We start from the raw sequence: 22212 nt of genomic DNA on the forward strand, positions 1-22212 counted from the left end.
TGACATTTTGGAAAACTGACACACAATAGCTTTCGAGCAGAACAAGGTCAATTTCATCAACTGTTGATTCAACTGTTACATCACAGATATATTGAAGCTGACATAATGATTTTCTCTTCAAGGTTCTACCATGGGGTGTCTGAGTACACCTCAGGGCGTGGCTTTGCCCCCTTCTTGGTTCACCTTATTGGGTCAGGGGTATGATAACTAGGCATTTTACGTGATAAGAGGCACGTAATATATATCATCGACAAACACTGCAATGTGAATTCATAAATTCTTGATGTGTATTATTGAGTTTGAGTTCGAATCACTTGTGTCAGATGTTGTGTGTAGGTTAAAACCCACAGTACGTCACTCATAATCTGGACTGGTGTCGGATGAGCGTTGTACTTTCTAGGTCACGTGACACAGAGAGATCTTCATCGAAATGATCACTGATAAAACAAAAAACATGACAAATAGTTTCTTGCGTTTATACCACATTGATCTCTAGGTACATGAATATTTATTCTTTCTCATTTTCTCAACTTTTTAACTATTTGTTGTTTGATTTCGTTCACATTTTATATATGTATCACAATTCGTTGGAAAAAGTGCCCATTTAATCCCGATTTATTAAGCGTCGCACCCTGCGAATTTCGTTCCTCCTGTTTTACCGCGTCTCTCGATCTTTCCTCTGTCTCAAGTCATAACATACGGAACATGTCTCGCTCTAACTAAACTTGTCTTCCTCGCGACAGAAATCAAAGTCATTGCCGCTGGCTGACTTAATAAATTCACGACATGAACTCTCTCAGAAAATTAGATTTGGGCAGGGGTTTTTAATGTCATTTTCAGCGAAAGGTTCGGCAGATTTCGCCGGGGAGTGCCCGGCGCGAGCTCGCGCTGGGTTGATGGGTTTTTCTCATCAGCCCCGCTGCGGTGGGCTGGTGAGGACAGCAACAGATGAAGTTTGCAGGCAAGGACGAAAAAAAGAAAATGGAAAGGTTGACACAGTAACAAGTTTGGAGGGGAATGTCTTGGTGAGGTTTTTTTCCTTCTTCCCGAGGCTTGTTTGTCTACTCTGGGGCTCGGATGAACGCGTGTTGGTAACATGCCCACGGTGGTATAGTGAAAGTTCAACGTTAATTGGACGACTACTGATTGTTTTGCACTGAAGATTTCCATACATTCTTTGCGGTATTGAATGTTCTCCCCGTCTCATTAGCAATTTTAGGCTCCCTTGGTATGGTGCCACGGGAGGGGTGAAGGCGGGGCAAGGAAGTGGGTATGATGTGGAGAGGCATCCATTTAAAAATAACATTTACACCCGAATAAGATTTTAATAGGAAGGGGATTAAGCTTCATCGTCACTGTTTGACATGTAATGAATATAAAACAAAATAGAAAGTAGAAATAATTTTAAAACCACATGCTGATTAAGATGAAAGAAAAGATGCAACACATCTCCGGTACATTGTTAGGTACAATAAAAATAGGGATGAGCTCATTACCGTATCTGTTTTGGTGCCTTTGTTTTAGCTTTATGAAAGAGTGTGGCATATTTAATTTAATTCAACGGATAACAGATGTAAGGAATTTCACATTCCATTTCCTTTTGAAACACATTATTTTTTGTTGTTTAAGTTTAATGTTGTTTAAGGGACAAGGGCTTAATATTGCATTTTCTTCGTACAACCTGTTATTTGGTAATGAACAAATGTTTTTTCTTCTTCGAATGACCATTTGGAGGCATCTATTTACACGATTATAAATAAAACAGTAATGACTTATCGAAAGAAAACAAATCTTGTGTTAACGACAGACAACTAGCAATATAGGTTCTCTGACGACTGGCTAGATGATAGAGGAGAGTCTACCGACTGATGTCAAGAAACTACTTCTCTCTCAGGACGAAACACGACCCCTGATTCTCTGTTCACATCAAAAAATGAACACATGTCATATATCCTTTTGAAAAACAAGCAGAGAAGTCTAGTTTAGAGTGTCATGAACTCCAAAGGCAGAACCAGAAGAAAAGATTGAAAGGGGTGGAAATGATTCTACATATCCACTATAATACGCGAGAATAACCTTAAAAATCTCAAAGCCCCCCTTCCCTTCCCCATTAGACACATTTTCTTGCTATGCCTATATTGTTTTTGACGACACAGATGGTCTACGCTGGTTTATATTTCCATCACAGCCTAAGAGCCAGGATTGTGAATTCTGAAAATGCAATGAAACATTTCATAAAAGCAAGAAATTGCCATGAATGTTTGATTTTGTTTAAAGTCATCTTGCAAGGAGGTGGAATTCATAGTTTGCATATTATCTTTCTTAATCATTTCGTGAATTTACGTTTTGATTTACAACTTCACAAATTTTGTTTATAAAATCAATTATCTATCATTCCGTTCCAAAATGATTTCGTTATCTTTCTCAAGAGCATCATTGAAATCATATTATTCTCCAATCGCAATCGCGCTATTAAGTGAACAGGCGCCATAAAAAGAAAATGCTTAGAGTATGCGAGAGTGAGATGGTATGGTATGTTAAAATAGAACAGCTGGCGAGCGCCAGTGCTATCTGAGGTTCCGCAAACGACAAGATGTAAAGAAAGGATTAAAAGAAATACCACCTATTTTTATTGTGACTCACAAGACCCCTTCCAATTCTTAAGAAGTAACATTAGGCAAGCGATGTCAGAAAATGCTGCATGTGTCATGTTATGTTGTAATCCTTTCATATCTCTTGCTTAGTATTATTGCATTTCCCGGACGTTGCAAAACAACAACGCTCTGAACCAACATGATGACGACACAATTATTAATTCGTTGAAGTAACTACAGGAGGTATATTCAGGGGTGATAGTGAGCACTAAAAAAAAATAGGTTTTTTGTTTTCCCCTCAACAACATCCCCCCCCCCCTTGAGTAAAAAAAACAAGAAGAGGATTCGCGGGTAAAAAATGGTATTTAACAACATTCCCCCCTTTTGAGTAAGAAAATTGGGAAAAAATAGGGGGAAATAAGGGGCAAAATAGGGAAGAATAGAGAAAATAAGGGAGAAATCGGGAAAATCAGGTTAAAATAGGGAAGAAAACAAAAATCTGGTAAAAAAAAAAAAAATCTGGATTTTTTTTTTTTTTTAAATCGGGAAGAGAAAAAAAAAATCGGGAATAAAAAATAATTTTTCGGGAAACCGATTTAAATCGGGTTTTTATCAGGCCTGTATATTGCATTTTAAACTGCCCTTTTGGTTTAGAAATTTTAGAAATGTTCAGCCTATATGTTTTGATAGTATAAAAAGTCTATACTATAGCATCTTGAAAGTGAAATGCTGGAACATCCTCTTACGCGAGGGGGGGGGGGGCAGTTGCCCTAGTATTTGCGGAGTTCCAATCGAATATTCTACCATGATTAATGAGTTTTCCCGTCACGATCCCAAAGAGCCCTAATGATGAGAGGTTTTTTGTTACTTCAATTTTATAGGCACGGGGGCATCACGATTTAATTTGACTACCCTCCCAGGGATGATTCCACCCTGTGTTAACTGATGTTTGGATACGACATTAAAATGCCCCTGTTTTGAATCTCGAAGCCCCGATATCCCATTCATACATCAGTCACACCACCCAACCAACTCTATAAACCAACAGACCCTTCAACTTATTTTGTTCCGTTGTCGTTCTGGTGTCGGTCTCGTCCTCGTGACAAAATTTAATACTAAGGCATCAAGAAATATTTACTTACCACTATTCAAAATCTTTCCAAACAGACTCTCTGGACCTCTATCTTTGTTAAAGGTTGGACAGTTCCACCTCCTCTCTTTAAACTGGTATCGACACTCTGATACAGCCATCTTGACTGCTCTGTTAATAGCGGCTAAGGTCCCTCGATTCTGTGAGACCAATCTTCTTTGACGTTTGTTTAAAATCTTCAATTTGGGATCTATGATGTTGATGATACCTTGTGTGTCTGTCACACTGTTCGTCATACTTGGTGATAGCACCATGCTCCTATCAAAAGAAAAATATAAAACGAAAGATATTGAAAACATGGAATATTGACTTTAGCCATTGGTTGAGGTTTTTAAACAAAGGTCTTGCATGATATCGATGGATATTGATTAAAGATTGTGATGTTTATATCAGGTGTGACACAATAAACTTTATGATGAATAATTGTGAATTAAAAGTACAGTAGATGATTAAAACGTCAAAGTGAAAATATATCAGAACATCTACATTTAAAATTTCATAGAAAATGCTGAGGGACAATTGACATTTTAATTCCATAGATACATCAACATGATTACATTCTATAACTGTACCTCAGCGTTGTTTTAAAGCATTTGTCTTTCTCAATAAACATTTTGTTCCAACGGTGGACTGTATGCAACTAAAACAAGTTGGAGTTTAAAAAGAAAAGTAAGTAAAAAAGAAAGAAAAAGAAAGAATAAAATAAATAAATAAAATAAAATAAATGAATAAATACATAAGTTCCTCTTCGGTTTACAACTAAACATGAAATAAGCGTTTACAAGTATAACGGATTGTTTAATCGATAAATATCACATGGGGAAAAATACTTCCCAAATCATAAAAAATGACAAAGAATTTGCAAATCGTGGTTATGGATATATCGGACGAGACGAGATTTCTTTTTTTAATAATGTTTTCTATTCTGTGACGGTTGAAGTAGGTCGACCTTCGTACGGTGAAAAGGATACGTGATCGAGCTTTGCCAAGTGAATTCCTCCTACACTTTCAAGGAAACACTGGCTGAGTAATATGGCAGGCAGGTACGAAGAACCAACAGTTAACATTCAAATGACAGCAACAGCAACACATGCAAACCCAGAATGCCAAATACTCCAAACGTCAATAATCTACCTCGATCCTAAGCGTGCCTCTACGATTACAGAGAGATTATTGGTTAATCCCTTAAGCTTAATGGCTGGTAATAAAGAGGGTACTCCAGTGGCTTATTGGAGTGTATGACGGGTGCAACAAGTTTATGAAGTTAAGATAAGGTTTGTCGTTGTCATGGAAGCGAGATGCTTTGGATTTTCAAAAGAGGACCACGTGTATATCACACATAGACAGAAATTCACGATCTTATCATTCTCCCTTTTCAATAACTTTGATCTCATTTCGATAAAGGGATATTTGCACCCTGTGTTATCTTAGGAGCGGATTAAGTCCCCAAGAAAAGGAACACAAAATGCATTTTAAAATAACGTCTACCCTATTTTGTCGTCCCACCTGAAACCTTAATGAAGAGGGTTTATTTTCCTCCATTCTCTTTGTTCCAAACTTACAAAGGTAAAGAAGAGATGTATAAAAATGACCAGTTTTCTTGGTTAATGTTTTGAACAAGTAACTTGGACTTGAAGATATTTTCATTTTTCTTTTTAAATGTTATTGTCTAATTCCCTTAGTACCTCGTGTCTTTCTATGATTCCATACCGCTAACCTTCCTCAAGTTTGTCCTCTATCGCAAAGGTCAAAACCGACATTTTCGAGGATTTTCCAACAAATCTTTCCGGTTTTTACAAATCACCGTTTTGACACAAAACAAACCTCAAACTATTTTGCTCTTTGAAGACAACAAAACAAAGAGGAACCATCGAGATATTTAGAGAAAGAATGAGAGAAAAGGAGGATATTTTAGATAACTTAAATCTTTCGACAAAAATAATCCGTGGGTTTAAGCTGGAAACAAATGGCAGTGTTTAGTAGAAAGTAAGTTGGAGTGTCACATGCAAGGAACCGCGTCATTTTTCTTTCTGATCTCTTTGGATTCAATGGATTTGTGAGGAGAGTGAGACGTTGAGACGGGATCATACAAATGAACTTTACTACGAGGTGATCGACTTGTAAGAAATTTCTTGAGGTCTGAGGGAAATATGGATCCATACACTCTGACTTACAGATATATTTATACATTTTTTATTATTGCAGTTTATTTATTAGACACAATCTTTGTTCATATTTTCCATTTACTTCCATTGCAAATAGTCTTCCCCTTTTTCTATTAAAAAAAGATTTAGATTTCGTTTCTTTGACTAAAAAAATTACATACTTGTATTCCATAATTTTCATATTTCTGTAGCTTATTGTAGGATGGTAAAAACATCAAAATTACAAACAGAATGTAAAAAAGTTCCCATTTCATTCTTTACTATACTATTCATGTATACTCTTTCATTATGTCTATTACATTCTGTACAATGGAAGTACATCGTTGGCATAAAAAAATATCTCTAGATTTCATCTAAATATGATGAATACATTGTCCTTCCATGAGTCGTGTCGTTATAGACTAATTTACGATATGTGAACATTAATTTTACATCACCTCACTTTTCTTCTCATGTTTTGATGCCAATTGAATTTTCTACGAAATACTCAAATGCAGGCGGAAAACAGCAATTGGTAATTTCATTAATAGACGATTATATAAGACAGTAAAAGTCAAAATTGTAAGTAAAATGCATGCATGTAAAATTCTTCAATATCTTTTTAATAATTCATGATTGTGTACCATTATGGGTTGCTATCCAAAGTATTATTTTCATGGTTTTGATTCTTCTGGCCTTGACATGAATAGAGAAGTTCGTTTTCGTGCTGTGTTTTCATGTTTTCAACTATCACAGACTGACTGAGACAATAGTCTTGATTTTGATGGAAGACTTCCATTTCGTCTAGCCCATGGGACCATCATATCGACGAGCAAAAATGTTAGAGGAAGGAAAGATATGACATATCGGAAGTTCTCTAGTTTTACAGAAGGACTTGATACCCAAAAGCTAAAGGAAAAGAGGGGAGGGGAGGGGAGGGGTGGAAGATCACGACAGAAGTTTTCTCTCATTTTCTGGTGGCCCATAGGGAGGACGTCTTAGTAGGCGGTATGCCACTTAGAAACATCACAGATCTATTTACAGGCTAAACTTTTTTGTAGTGGAGGACAAATATGGATATTGAAATATTTAAGAACATTTAGTATCTATAGTGATTTTGCAGTATTTTCCTCCAAATGTTCTATAATCATAGAGCAATGTTAGATTATAAATAGATGTGCATGTTTACAATAATGCAGGAAAATTCTTCTATATGAATATATCTTATTAAACATCTCAATAAAAACAAACTGTCGAGTAGAATTCTGCTTACATAGGCCTATGTTAAAAATAATTAGTTCATTAGATTATAGCAAGCAGTGTTTTACTTATGGTAAAAACTTTTAAAATGTCTACTGTCAGTTAACAGGGGGTGATAGACTTAGCAAGTTGCCTAGCTACGGGGGTTCAAAGGGCACATGCCCCAATCGAAAGTCCCCCCCCCCCCCCAAAAAAAAAAAAAAAAAAAAAAAAAAAATGGTTACTTGGAATAAAAAAAGGGTGAAAAGGGCAATACAGAAGATGACAGACAGGACCTCTCCTAATCGGTAGACTTGTAAATTCACATTTAATTCACCGAGTAAGAACGGTACCCCCCCCCCTCAATGGCTGGACCCGCGCTACACCACTTGACCTATCATTCTAGGTTGCACGTTATGTCAAGGTGTAATCCAGTTGCTCGAACCAAGGGCATGTAAGGTCACGACAGTTCTTTCGTCACCTAACAAGAATCGGGTGTCCATCTCACCGGACACGTGCTGATAAGATAATAGAATAAGTATTTTCTAACACAGGAAGGTTTCACGTGTTCTCTGTCCTAATAACGAGGTCAGCCTCCAAATCGGATGAATGTTGGTTTTGTCAATTTAGCTTAATTAGATCGGTACAAGACAACACCGTCTCAAATTGGCAACGGCGCGTCCGATGCTTATTGGTGATTAAGCTCACGCATTCTTGAGACGATCTTGTAACCTGCGCGCGCGACGATCCGACTGCGTGTTTGAATGGAGACAGTTCAACCTTGAGTTGAACTTCGTGATGAGGACAACGCGTGCGTGCTCAAGAATAAAAGAACGTTTAGATGGAAGTGAGAGTACAGAAAAAGTGCATATTGCATAGGAAGCGCGTCATTATTTACGTTGCCGTCTTGGGATGATCCTCAAGCAGCTGGGCTGCTCGGACCGAGACAAGAACTTAAAAATTGGTCTAATTATTTCACCCAGCCTCGCGGAAATATGCAATGACCGTCCCCCTTCCGCCATAAATTTCTCATCCTTCTTCGCTTCCACCTACACGACATAGCAACGCGCTACTGGTCATGAAAGCCAAGCCTTCTCTTAGCCCTCTAGCAATATTTCACTACCCCATGCCTGTAGCAGGCCTACAGACGTACAGGTCTGATAAGCCTGTATTATAAAGTAGAAACTCTTTGCTGGTCATTGGTATAGACTTTTAGGAGCCTACCGATCAACAGCTAAGTTTCAACAACTCTTTTTTTTTCTTTTCAGAATAACAATATGACTGAAGATAGGGTAATGAGTACAATCCTTTTTGTCCCTCCGTAGGTTTGAATAGCGCAGGTAATAAAACAACGACATGACGCTTCGTGTGCGACGGACAATACGCAATACACACCAGGCGTCATGTTTTAACGTAGGACTGTGTTAGCGACTGGCGCACCCTTTGACTAGACATTATGGCCCGAATTCACAAAGGAGGTATGTCGACAAACCTAGGTTTGTGTGCGTCATATGACGCGTTTTTACAAACGCGTCGAAAACGCGTCGAAACGCGTCATTATGACGCACATAAACCTAGGTTTGTCGACAAACCTCCTTTGTGAATTCGGGCCTATGAGAGTGACATTGTACAAAAAGTGAAAATAAAATAAACGTTGGAAACAGTGCGTTGAATTAATAGCACATGAAATAAAATCCCCCATAGCCTTGATCAGCGGAGGTAATAGCGCAATCGGAATGACGCCTCGTATGCAACGGGTATAACAAGTTATTTTACGTCACACGATGGCGAGGAAAGCGTGATTAATCATTGATAATCACTAATCAATGGCTTCATTCAATAACATGGAAAAGGAAGAATAGCCATGAATACTAGTCGCGCGCTTAAAGCCCATGATGTATAGAACTCACAGATATGGCGGCTAAAATGATTATAGGAGGGCCAATAGGGTTAGATAACAGGTGCCAATTTAAGACAGAGGAAGGACGGGGGTAGTCTGTTTGCCTTAGACGATTATGTCTCCATCCATCACAGTTGCATACGATCGTCTCTACATCACCATTCTGACATTTTCTAGACCTAGAATGAAATTAGGCTTCTCAAGAAGCAGCCATGATTCTATTGTATCTGACAACCCAATTCGTGATTAGAAGTTGAGAAATCTACCCCATTTTGATTGTTAAACTGCACGCACGGTCTTGTGAGTTTTATTCGATTTGTGTTTGGGACTGGTGAGTAGTGCCAAGACGAGTCTTGCCAATCATCCAATCTTTGAAGAGTGGGATGAATTTCGGGCTAAATAGGGAACAATTGAATTTGAATCATATCCCCTCAAAGTATAACATTGTAAGGAATACTCAGAATAAAAGGCGTTTCATGAGATGCAAACAGGTTCACAAATTAATGACGTTACCACGATTCTTCTTATAAACGTACCCGTCCTCCTACAAACAAATCTCTTCTTGAATAATTGGATTGATTAGATTGCACCTTTCTATGCAATTTTCTTATTAAATGTAAACTGGCAACGCCATAGATCTCAATAATTTACCACATCTTTCATCAGAAATGCACTGAAAAGAACATTACAGTGTTTTATAGCATGATGATGAAACAATCATGTTTCAATCAGTAATGTAGATACAATGGCATGCACTGCTGATTCTACAACTTTTATATTTTGAATTTTTGTTTTATACACAATTGTTTATAATCGAAAGCAATAACCAATCAACAAACAAAGCCTCATTTTTAGGGTAATATACAAACGAATTTAAAATAAATGCATTGTTATTTAATTCTAATATCAAAAAAACCTGTTCATAACATTTTCCTCTCTATTAGTGGTGATTTCCTCATTCCATTGGATGTTATTTCATTGCATTTCTAATGTTATAATATGCATGCATGTATACAACAGAATATTAAAATCAGGTTATTATTTACATGCTAGAAAACAAGATAGGCCTAGTTGATATATATCAATTGTTTATTGAATTATCTTTTTACTGAGGAAATATTTAGTGTTCAAATTAAAAAAAAAAAAAATTCGTGTCACACAAAATAGCATATATTTGCTGATCCATTAACATCGGTGAAAACAAAAACAACTTAAACAGAAGAAGTCTATTTGAATGCTGTGGGTTCGGTTGGTTGGTGGATGTAGTCCTGCACGTAGACTATTTTGTATGTAGTCGTGACTTTGTATCCAGACGACCGTGAATGACAGCGAGGCTGAATCAAGCGGGAACAAATTGAAACAATTTCAACTCCAAGAAGTACACGAGAACCCAAGCTCTGTGACAACAATACCTACATCAATATTTAACAGTATCATTTTGTCCCCTTCAAGATAGAATTCTCTTAGGAAAAGACAAGCAAGTATCAATCAGACATGGATAGAATCCCTACTGCGTGTTAAATAGGCAACGCCACAATGGGGTCAGGCTGCCACAAACGTCGCGCTACGGGGCGAGCCCCTCGCGCCGTTCAGATAATAGGCCGACAGCTAGGGGGGCACTTACGCGCTCTCTGCGCTCAAACCCTTGATCGTAGCCGCGTGTTTATCGCCGTGAGCAGCGGGTAAGCGGGCGGTCTCAAGCCCAACTCCGCCGGATCATTTAGGAACAATTTAACCGCTGACAGAAGCCTGCTTAGTACTGGGATAAGAAGAGAAATATTCTGACTGTAATCGAGATAGAGGTGGTGTGGTGAGAGATCAAAGGACGGGGTTCTGAAGGGGAAAAGGAAAGAAAACTCTGTGCAAAAAAACTTAAAGATCAACTGACACAATATTAAATATCTTTGTTAGAATTATGTTGAATTATGTTGAGTTTTTAATCATGGTCCGAGACAATGTTTCAAAAATTCATCTAAGCACTTTGCAACGATGACATTTAATTTTATCAATGGACATTAAATGCCTGACTGTATATAGCAGGACATTTTGCAAGAGTTGTCATAATGTTGTTCCCTAAAGTATTTATGACGAAAATTCAGATTAAAAAAAGTGAATTTTAACAAACTAAACTTCAGTAACATAAGATATAGAGAAAAATTTCATTACATCAAATCTATTAATATCAAGATGAAAGCTGCAATACATTAAATAAAATAATACGAAGTCAATGCTTCAGGCCAATCTGTTTTTTCCATTAGCTATTTTGATGATTGTTTTGTCGGTTTTGCTCAAATAAAACAGAAATTGAATAGGCCTAATTCTTTTTTTCAAACACTCTTTCGCGCTAGAATCTTATTTCTCCAAAACAAAAAGTGTCAATTGATAGGCAACGGGATTGAAGGTTTGATATTTCATGTACATGAATACAAGAAGGAAAATAGACAATGAGCATCAACCACATTCTGTAAGCACAGAATGAATTTATGTATTTGTCAAGACAATGAAGGGAGTATTAAAGGACTCAGAAAAGGCACTATTATTTATAAAGTATTGAGTAAGCAACAAACAATTATAAAAAAGAACCTAGGTAAGAACAAAACACTAAGGACAAACAAATTGACCGGTATTCTCTTAGCCAGGTTGAACTCAACCTAGGTTTTGACCAAATTTAAACATGTTAAACCGGACTTAGTGTAGTTTTGTAACCCTAGATCACTTTTATTATGTGGGTCAGTTAGACTAGCTATATGAATACGGGCAATTATTATCCATATTGACATGGTGCATGCATCTTCGTATCACAGTACGCATGACACGAGAGCGTGATACACTAGCATGATAATGGTTAGGTCTATATCTTCACCTGATACATTGTGTGTATATTCCATAGAGCTTTGATATACCCTAGACTGTGCGTGCATGTATGTGGGTGCGTGTGTGTGTTTCCATAGTAATTACCAGAAAATTCAGAGGCTAATCAAATGTGACTTAACTTAATTATATTCCTGATCCGTTTAATCTTTTTATATTTGCTGCTAAGAAGTGAAAAAGACAGATGCGTTTAGGAGCAGTGTGCGTTAAATTATAGTGTGCGTGAGGGTTCGTGGTGGTGTGTGTGTATGTGTGTGTGCGTTTGTTTAGGAAGTCGATTATTTACAGCGCTTGCCTACCTACAATCTACATAATCTGGTTGAAATAATCGACAAGTGTGACTTTATTGACCAATTACATCACGATGAGTGTACGGTCACCTGTCGATGTGGTTTCAGAATAGGTGCTTACTTCAACTCATTGAAGGAGCGGTGTAGCCAATAATCCGCTCATTCCATTTTACGACTTTTCCAATAATGAAACGCCAGAATTCCGTCGCCATAGTTGTCTATGGCGAGCAGAACCCAAGGACGAAAAGACCTGTCATATCTAGATGTTACACGAATTTGACGGATGGTTGGTAAATTTGTAAGCCAGTGTTTGGCCTGATAATTTACCCAGATTTCCATCTGTGATCTCTTGTAGGCCTATTCTCAGAAAATTCTTTCCCCCGTCCATTCAGTTGCTAACACGTTATCACTTTTGCTTCTATATGGATATTCATGATATCAACGTCATATTTGCACCTCTCATGGTACTATGTAACACTTCACTTTATATATTCTCCTCTTCATGGAGTTTGAAACTACTGTTGATATTACTCATACTACTACATCTGCAACTACGTCTATTTCTAATACTACTATACTACAACAACTTCTTGTACTGCTGCTCTTGCTACTAAATACTACTACTACCACTACTACATCTCTACTGACACTACTGCTGCTACTACTACTACTACTACTACTACTACTACTACTAAATAATGGTAGTACCCTGTTACCCTGTCTTGTTAGGCCTATATTCATTTTTAAATTGAATAGATACTGTCTTTCCCCCTGCTCTTGTAACCTAATAACTTTGTAAATACTATCACAAAAACTGTTACTTGTGTGTAAGACAAGTTGGTGTAAGACGATCAGTTATAGCACTGACCTATTCAATTACCCACAATGCAGTTGTTTCTGACGTACACAAACATGCTTAACATGGTTTAAGAAATTATCACCTTTGCTGATGACATCATACATTGATAACACTATCAATTCAGCCAGACATTATCACCTTTCAGCTAGCCTAACTGTGAACTATCAAAGTTTTTATGATCGACATCTTAAAGGTGCCATTATGACCCCTAATTGGACGGGACATTTGGGGAAAGGTCACCGAGATCAGTACCAACAATTTGTAGCAATTTGCTTTAAGGTCAGAAAGCGTTTTATATATTACCACGTTCCGTTTAGCTTCTCATAATTATGTACAGAGGTTTCTTGGTGTTATATACTAGAGAACTTTTGCTTTCTTCTGGGTGCTCTTTTAAGTCTTATTTACCTTATTTACAGATGGGAGAGTGAGAGAGTGAGGGGTACGAATGGGGTAGCAGCGAAGTGAAAGGGAGGGGGGGGGGTTGATGATGAACATATTGTGGTATCCACACGCTGTATAGTGTCACGTCTTGGATCTGGTGAGCTTTTATGACCCAGTTGTCGTGTGTAGTAAATTATGCGAAAAGAGGACAATTCGATTAAAAATCAATTCTATACATTAAGGCAAAGTGCATGAGTCAACAGTTTTGCGTGGTTTTCCTATCATCGGTAATTGTGCTGCGCACACCTGAGTTTCTAAATACTGCTCTACCACGAAACCTTGCTATAATATTTTATGAAAATAACAAACACCTTTACTCTTGGATGGGACTACGTAGCCGTCCTCGTGTAATTGATCGTGAACCTGTATTATCATAACCCGTCTCATAATTAGGTCATCATCGTACTAAAATTAATCCTGACTTTCATTATAAGTTAATCATACTGACTGTCGATCAAATTTTCACCTTCTTGTCCCGTATAGGAGGTTCTTTTGCCCTACACATGGTCGTGTCTCTATCATATGCCTTATCGGAGATTCTCTAGGATATTAATATCATGTACGGGTGAGTTTAATCCAATTTTGCAAAATGAGATTAGGATCATATTGCGAATGTTGCGTGCACTCTGCTACAATGAATCGTATTAGGACGTGCCTACTCGATCACATCGTCTTGTTTTCCTATTTCCTCTCTTCTACCCATTGGAGAAGAGGATTCGAGACAATGTTTAAATAAAAGAAACAGAGTGAAGAGCGAGAACATGGTAGATAAAAAGTATGGATATAATAAGAATATGATCTCGAATTGATCTTTAAAGTGAAAACAAAATGTAGAGTAACATTAGAAGGATCATGGTGGTGATCTAGTAAAGTTTGGTAGTGATGGGAGTGGCGGTAATTATGGTGATAGTAGACTGGATAATAATTGGAATAATGATGATAACAAAAGAATGACACTGATGAAAAATGTAATCCAAATGATATGAAGTAATTAATAAAACAGAATAAATGGTGGTATTAACATTGATGAGGGATGTATGAACAATAGAAATGAAAAATATTAAATGATAATGTAGAAGTCATTGATGATAAAGATTATGATAACTGCGATGATGGTGGTGACGGGAAGGAACTGAACAGCAATTAAAATTGAAAGAGTATAATGTTATTGATAGTGATGCGATGATTATGATGATAATAGTAAATGATTCTTGAGATAATGATGATCGCGATGATGATGATAATCAGGAAGATATTAAAAGGAAACGACCATACAAATTATGATACCAGTATCATGCAAATTCACTCAAAATTATAAATAGAAATTCATGTCTCAGGCCCTACATGCTACGATATATCGCCGATTCTTGTACTAAGGGGCGTTAAAATGGATTACCATCATTAGAAATTACAATATAATGACATGACTTTCTTAGTCGACGCGTAACGTGTCTTCTCAATGAAGATTATTGAATGAGATGTAGTACATGTGAATAATTTAATTTCGTTTCCTTTTCCCATTAAATTTATGAAAAAATTACGAGGCAGTCCTGGTGGTAATTTGGGATGGAAGAAAGTGATTCCACAGACACGCACCTTACAAACAGGACAAAGGTGAGGGGAGGGAGGGCACATCCTCTATCTCTACCCACTCCTTTTCACTGTGGTTATGATGATAGTATCGTGGATGCATAAGGTAATAATTTTCATAAACCTATGGAGATATATATTCATCTATTCATGTTGACTGCAACTATCTGTCAATATCCGCCTTTAAATGTTCTTTGAAAATATAACTATTTTTTAAAAATAAAGAAACAGTGCTATAAAATATGTTTCAATATACATAAAAGATTAGTCAATCGTACGGGACAAAGAGGAAAATATGCTAGACATTTCTCCTTTTCAATATATTCTATATGTTCGTCCTCAAGTAAATTGCAATCAACCTGAATAATGGACGTCGAGTTTTCCTTGTAAGGTACTCTAATATGAACGGGAAGAATATTATCACTTTATTATGGGGGAAGTTTCGGATAAAGCTGGCAAATAGCATGCTTTATGAACAATGGTCGCATAATGTGCTTGTCGTATCATTTTAGATATCCTAGTTTGACGTAACATGTATGTCACAGGTATACAAGATTGGCATGGATCGGTTTCAAGGTAAATACGTCGCGTTCACATTGCAACTTTATACCATCATAATAGTTTTAAATTATAGTAATTTAATAATCCGTTTTCGAATTGCACATCACACATCCCAGTATAACATCTCTATGCGCTTACAAAGTATTTTGGACATTGTACTTCGGCCTTGGCTCCAGCAACCGTAGCTTTCGGTAGATCCGAGAAATAAATCATGTCGTGTACACTACCAACTACTCCTGTGTGGAGTATGGCAAATATAGATTAATGTATTGCCAAAGGACGTTACCGCTGTAGCAGGGATTCAAACCACATAACACGGTATTAATACTTCGGAGATTTATCCACTAGACTCCTATATGAACACAACCTCGTTCTCAAATTTTTGAATACACACCCGTTGTGGGTGTGTGTTCATACGCACTGTTTTGCGTTTATTTTCCTCTGATGGCAAAATGTGAATAGAAAAATGCGCTTGGATTGAGGTCATGCACTTGCTATACGCGGATAAACTTAATTAGATATTAAACATGATTCATAGATAATGCATTTACCATGGAAATATGCCATGGCTGTACTTGAATGTGTACCATTTAGTGCTTATGAGAGCTACCTGTATACTGCAGCTATCTACTGGACTATTGCATATGATTTGCAGGTATATTATAAAGCAACAATATTTGTATCGATTCGGTTGCACAAGAAATGTCAATTTATCCACATTTGTTTTTATCGTTGAGCACGAGAGAAATTTGAGAATCAACATTGTTCTACTGATGTTTTATAGATAGTTCCAGTATGTATCCTTTCCATTTTATCATTTTCTTCATCGATATCACAAGTCTAAAACCCATTGGATATTAATGAATCCAACTTAAACATTATTGATGTAATCTTTAATTCCATGTTATTACCATTCTTTCATATATTTTATTTAACATCTCGACAGTATTGCTTGAAAGCACATGGCTGTAAATAATCTTATCGTAATATTTATATTTTAACTTGAAAAGTTAAAAGGGAAAATAAGGAACAGTATAGTATTGAAATCAATGTGAGAACAGAAAAAAAAACTATAAGTATGGTTACCAATGCCATGAAAGAGTTAGATGTTAGCTAAAAGAAAATTACAACGCCTATATATTTTTTCTTTGTCATTGACAATGATTCTGGATAGATTCTGCTAAGTCAACCATTACCAAATATACACAGAAAACATCAAAGCGTTGTACTGTTTTTTTTTTAATATCTCTTCAAGCTTTTGTTTCCATAATGTTTCACATTGTTGCCCTTCTTCTTAAAAAAAACAAGTTATCTGCCTTAAATTTGTGTGAGTATGTCGGAGGAAAATAGAGATGGAGATAATATGACAGCCTCAGTATGTCCCCCGAATTAAGCCCAATCTTTCAAATCTTATCGAGATGTTGAACTGTCTGCATCAAGGTAAGGTATCTATTTACAGACCAGCTTATAATAATTCAAGCCTGTGTGTGTCACACCCTGAGTTATTAAGCAATGTGTCGTAACAACCGACTGATTCCTCCGATGTTTATACATCCACCACTTCTTATTCTTCCTACCATACACTGCCAAGGGTCTGTAGCCACTACCAGTGAAAGGCGCGCTTTCAGTGTTGCGCACAACACTAAATTCTCATTTCCAACTTCTGATAACATGAAGCATAATAACAAGAATGGCGCTTTTAGGATTGTACCTGAAAAGTTCCAACAGTGGAAACCTGAACATTTCCACACCGTCTGTCGTCTTTTATGACATCGGGCGTTGCCATAGTAACGTAAACATTTACCTTACTTTTCATCGCACATTTAATATAACCTGTGCCATAGTCTGGGAATAAACTGGACCTATGAAAGTTTTATGAGTGTGAATATGGTAGGAGGGGATATTCAAGAAATTGGGGAACGACAGAGCCTGCAAATTTAAGTGAAAAGTGTCCGAAAATTACGAGTGCTGACTAACTCAATATTTACGCACCGGTCTGAAACCAATGTATAAATTAAAGAAGCAAACACCTCTATTTTCATTTATAATTATCACTGTTTCTTACATGAGTCAAATGGACTATGTTCCACTTTATTAAAAAGGGTTTGACAAAATATATCATCCCATTTTGATGAGTTTGACTTCCTTAGGTCAACCTTTAAGGATCTGAAGACACAAGTACATCATTCATCCTTTTAAAAGTGATGTACTTATCGAACATGGATATATCCTCAATGAATGAATTAATATTGCCATTAACATCAAGCACATGAATATTGTGACGTTGTAGCCCACGAGACATGTCCAACAGCATAAATGGATTTCAGACGGTACTCCTGTCAAATAGAAATCCCAACAGATTGACCGACACTGCGATCATGATATGATGCTCGTACTCTTACATATTAAATGATTCAAAAAGGTGGGATGGGATGATTGTTATAATGTAAGCCATGTTATATTGAATCATTCTTTTGTCTGAAAGGAATCTGGACGGAAAAATGGAAAAGAACTGGAGGACTGGAGGACCGGGGTAAACACGGCCCCGGGGGCTCGAGTTGAACTTTTTGTCGCTTCGAACCACATGTTGCAGTATTTGATTCGAAGTTCCGGAGGGGTAACACGAGAAACCGCCCCATCCGCGAAGGCTTATTGATAGAATGCACCACTAGTGATATTTATATCCTGCTTTGAGCTGAAGTTCAAGTTTACAAGCTCATGTCCAGGCAAGTGAGTTGGAGAAACATCGGATATAGCCCTCGCGATGACGAGATTCAGCGAGGCCCAACGTTGTGCGAGCTATTGATAGCTACGCACCATGCACCACGACATCATGTTTGACGGGTCCGGGCCACTTCACCGGTCGAGTTCAAGTAACGCCTCGATGAAAAACCCGGCAAGGGGCTGACGGACATGAGCAGTGATACGTACAATATCTGCCTCCTGTTTACGACGTGGGGTGTGAGAATAGGGAGGGCTAAAAGGTGAAATGTGCCGCTCATTCCTATAGGGCATCTCTGAACTTTACAAACGTCTGCAAACATCCAGTTATGGATGAATAGCACAAAGAAAAGGCATGGGAGACTCATCAAAACGCTAGGGACTTCACCTCACATTTGGCATTTATCATTAAGGAACGGGTTGAATGTTTTCTCGGGGAGGCGGGTGTTAAGTGAACTTGAAAGCTATTAAAGCTAGATATTAACATATTAACATGATTAACCTATTCAAGGAACAGAATTGCAAGTGATAGGGTTCGAGACTATGACGAATAGTTTATACCATGCATTGCCTTCTAATTGGCGTCAAATTTACATGGTATACAATGTAGGACCTATACATACTCCAGAGCGGGGGGGGGGGGGGGAGGGCTATCGTTTTCCTTTTACAATAATGTTTAAACATGAAGATATCAATTATCTTCAGGTATAAATCGAATTCTATTCCAAATAAAAAAACAAATCAATAATTATTTAAGATGTACATAAAGATCAATAAGTATTGTCCTCGTTTCGTGCATAATATATCGACAAAACAAACTACATTCTACACGGATAATAATCAAAATAATATCTAAGCTCAAATTAATAAATCGAGAACGTTTCGTTCATATACTATGTACATTCATCATCACCATGAAATAACGATTAACATAGCGCAAAGGTCAAGTTTAAAATGTTTTTCTAAACCATGGTGTTCCATGATTATTCACCAAACGAAGCAAAAAAAGAAGAAAACGACGATAATAACCGCTCTGCCATTTTCGTTTTTGTATCCCTCACGTCATGTTACCCCTCTCCCCGGTACACCGGAAAAGAATCTGTTGATTGTACGCAGGCCATGGCGTCAAAATCGCTCTCAATTTTGCTAATTCGATGTGATAAGGAGGACAGACGACCGACCTGCCCAAAGATTATTCTTTCACACTGACTTGAAAGCCAAAAAATGCTTGCCGACTACTCTATGCACGGTGTAAGGGGTAAATTACTTGCTTATTTTGACGACTTCCGTGCGCTCATAAAACAAGGCGTTACAATTTTGTACATCAATAATGTTTTGCACCATGATAACGTGATTATATTCATAGTCTACCAACTGCTTCCACTTTGCTTTTGAGTATAACTAGTACTACTACGTTCATTATATCGTATTATAAATACAAAATAACACGGGAAGGTAATATACATGTACATGCATGTACATGTAACTCCGTCTAGGTTTATTATTTGTTATTTCTATACACACCGGTACTTTGACACATTGTATGTACAATGTAATTATCAACCCTTCTGCATGTACATGTATTATGACAATACTACTTGTGAGTTTGAATCAACAAACATCATACATTTTGCGACTATTTTAAATGAAACCATGCCTGTACTTTATAAGGAGCTAGACTGTACAAATTTATTTCATTCAGGGAAAATAAGAGGGTCAACAAATAGGCCTAATAAAAAAAATGATCAGGAAGGAATGAGAAATGATAATTATTCCAAAAAATACTAAATAATTTGTGTATTTTAAATCAATCCTAACATATAATATGAAGAATTGAAAATCCAAAGGATAGAACAGAGATTCCATCTAAACAGGAGGGGGGGGGCATGAAGAACCCGAGTTATCAAAATGAATGAATAATTTAAATGATTATGCTGTTTAATATGAAAATGACAGTTGCATTGTGTAGTTATGTTATCTAAATTCTTTTTTTGAAAGTAATGTGATTACTTGTTTAATGTTACTGCAAGTCTGAGTCAACTGTATGTGAATCGAAAGTTTATTCAACAGGGGCAGTGACAAATACAGTTATCAATTCTTACGATCTCGGCAATATCTCATTCCTCTCCTCCTTGAATTCATTAGAAACAGGAAAGGGGCAAAACTTGTCAATCGGAAAAGAAAAATTGTCATATTTCCTTTTCTTCAATCATATCTTTATTGTTGTGAATTGATTGGATTCCCGTGGTTAGACTTGTGAGAGAAAGGCCATATGGTTACTATCAGGAACAGACGTATACATTGACAAAAACATATATCATTGGTGTTTGAGGAAGGGACCTTTCAAAAAGGTATGGTTGAAGAATATATTCTACAATATTATTGTTGTTTAATCATACTGATAAAAAGAACTTTACAAAGTAAAAGTATTGTTCTTATACTTTTTTTAGAATGATATCATCATAATTATTCCTTTAATTTGTATTCTCAAATGTCTTAAATGTATTTATTCATTAATTGCTTTACATCATTTCGTATTTAAATGTTGCTGTAAAAAAATATAATTGAAAATCAACTGCTCATCGCTTTATTTCAAATGCCAATGACGAAGTTGGTTATGTCACTTCAAATTGTAACCTTCACAGCAGAAGAACGTGATTTCTTTCATTAGATTTTATTATTGATATTACAGATGTCATTTGCGTACCCTCTCTGAAGAAAAAAGACTTAATAAATTAAAAATAAAAGCCATTGTAATAAGCCATCAGGTATATAGGATAAGAATGAGAAAAAGCTGCTTACATGAACCCAGTATTTCGAATAATTATAATCAAATGATAATTGCATATGATCAAGGGTGAATGAATCACGTGACAGTCATTCAAAGTACAATGACCTTTCTGATTTGGAAAACTTTAAGAATATTCATTCAGAGAAGATTTCTCATTATGTCTCATTCCTTTATTTTCATTTCAGTTAGAACTACGAAAGAAAATGGGTTAATATGAATCCCAATACTTATAAATTTGACAGGGTCATTATACCCATTTGCTATATTTATAAGCGATGTTGATTATTTAAAAAAATACAACGATTGCATTGATTATCACTCCAATACAGGAAGACAAAAGGTGACACTGGAAGGAAACAACGCAATTCCTTTTCAATTAATTATCTTTCTGTTTCATTTAGTATTCGTCACATGTTCTTAGAGACTTAGCGTCGGCCATTAACTGATTAAACGTATAATGATGTTTTAAAATCAACTAGTTTATGTATTGATTCACATTTTTCCTTCATAACTTCCGAGAGAAAAATAGAATGTATTTATTATAGTCTTTAAGACGCAAAGGATTATCTTATCTGTTTTTTTAATTATTATTATATTTCAAAAGAAAATAATTCATCTTTGTTTTATTGCGGTGATTAAGAGAGAATGATCTTCCCCCTGAGTTAAAACTATACACAATAAAATTAGTAAATTAGTCATCACTTGTTCTGCTTTAACATACTTCTGGGGACTTGTTTTAAATTCTGGACGAGCAGATTAGATGAGTCCTTCTTGGAATACTATATTGCTGGCATGGTTCTTAATATCTTAAAAGTCTTGGATAAAATGTTAGGTCCCCTGAAAGTTTAGTATTGCCGGAAAGAACAAGTGTTCAGTGGTAGGACCGTGTTACTCTCAGCTGCTCATAATCATTCGTTGATGTTATGAGGGTTTGACAGGTAGCAGTCAACACGTATTGTAATAAGGTATCTTTTTGCACTCTTTCATGATCTCATCGCCTCAAACACACGTGTTCAGAGACAGTCAGTTTCCGTACACTGTTGGCAAGCAACACTCATTTA

The 22212-nt window shown here is 36.6% G+C and overlaps 1 protein-coding gene across 1 annotated transcript in view; it reads right to left on the reverse strand.

Annotated features, from left to right (window-relative positions):
* wnt1 (Wnt-1 protein) overlaps positions 1 to 22212 on the reverse strand; it is a 36373-nt gene that overhangs the window by 12560 nt on the left and 1601 nt on the right. The window contains 1 exon segment of the mRNA NM_001123500.1: positions 3737 to 4002. Within this exon segment, the coding sequence (NP_001116972.1) occupies positions 3737 to 4002 (266 nt within the window).

Source organism: Strongylocentrotus purpuratus, unplaced genomic scaffold (assembly GCF_000002235.5).
Source record: "Strongylocentrotus purpuratus isolate Spur 01 unplaced genomic scaffold, Spur_5.0 spur5_scaffold_7, whole genome shotgun sequence".
In the NCBI taxonomy this organism is placed as follows: domain Eukaryota; kingdom Metazoa; phylum Echinodermata; class Echinoidea; order Camarodonta; family Strongylocentrotidae; genus Strongylocentrotus; species Strongylocentrotus purpuratus.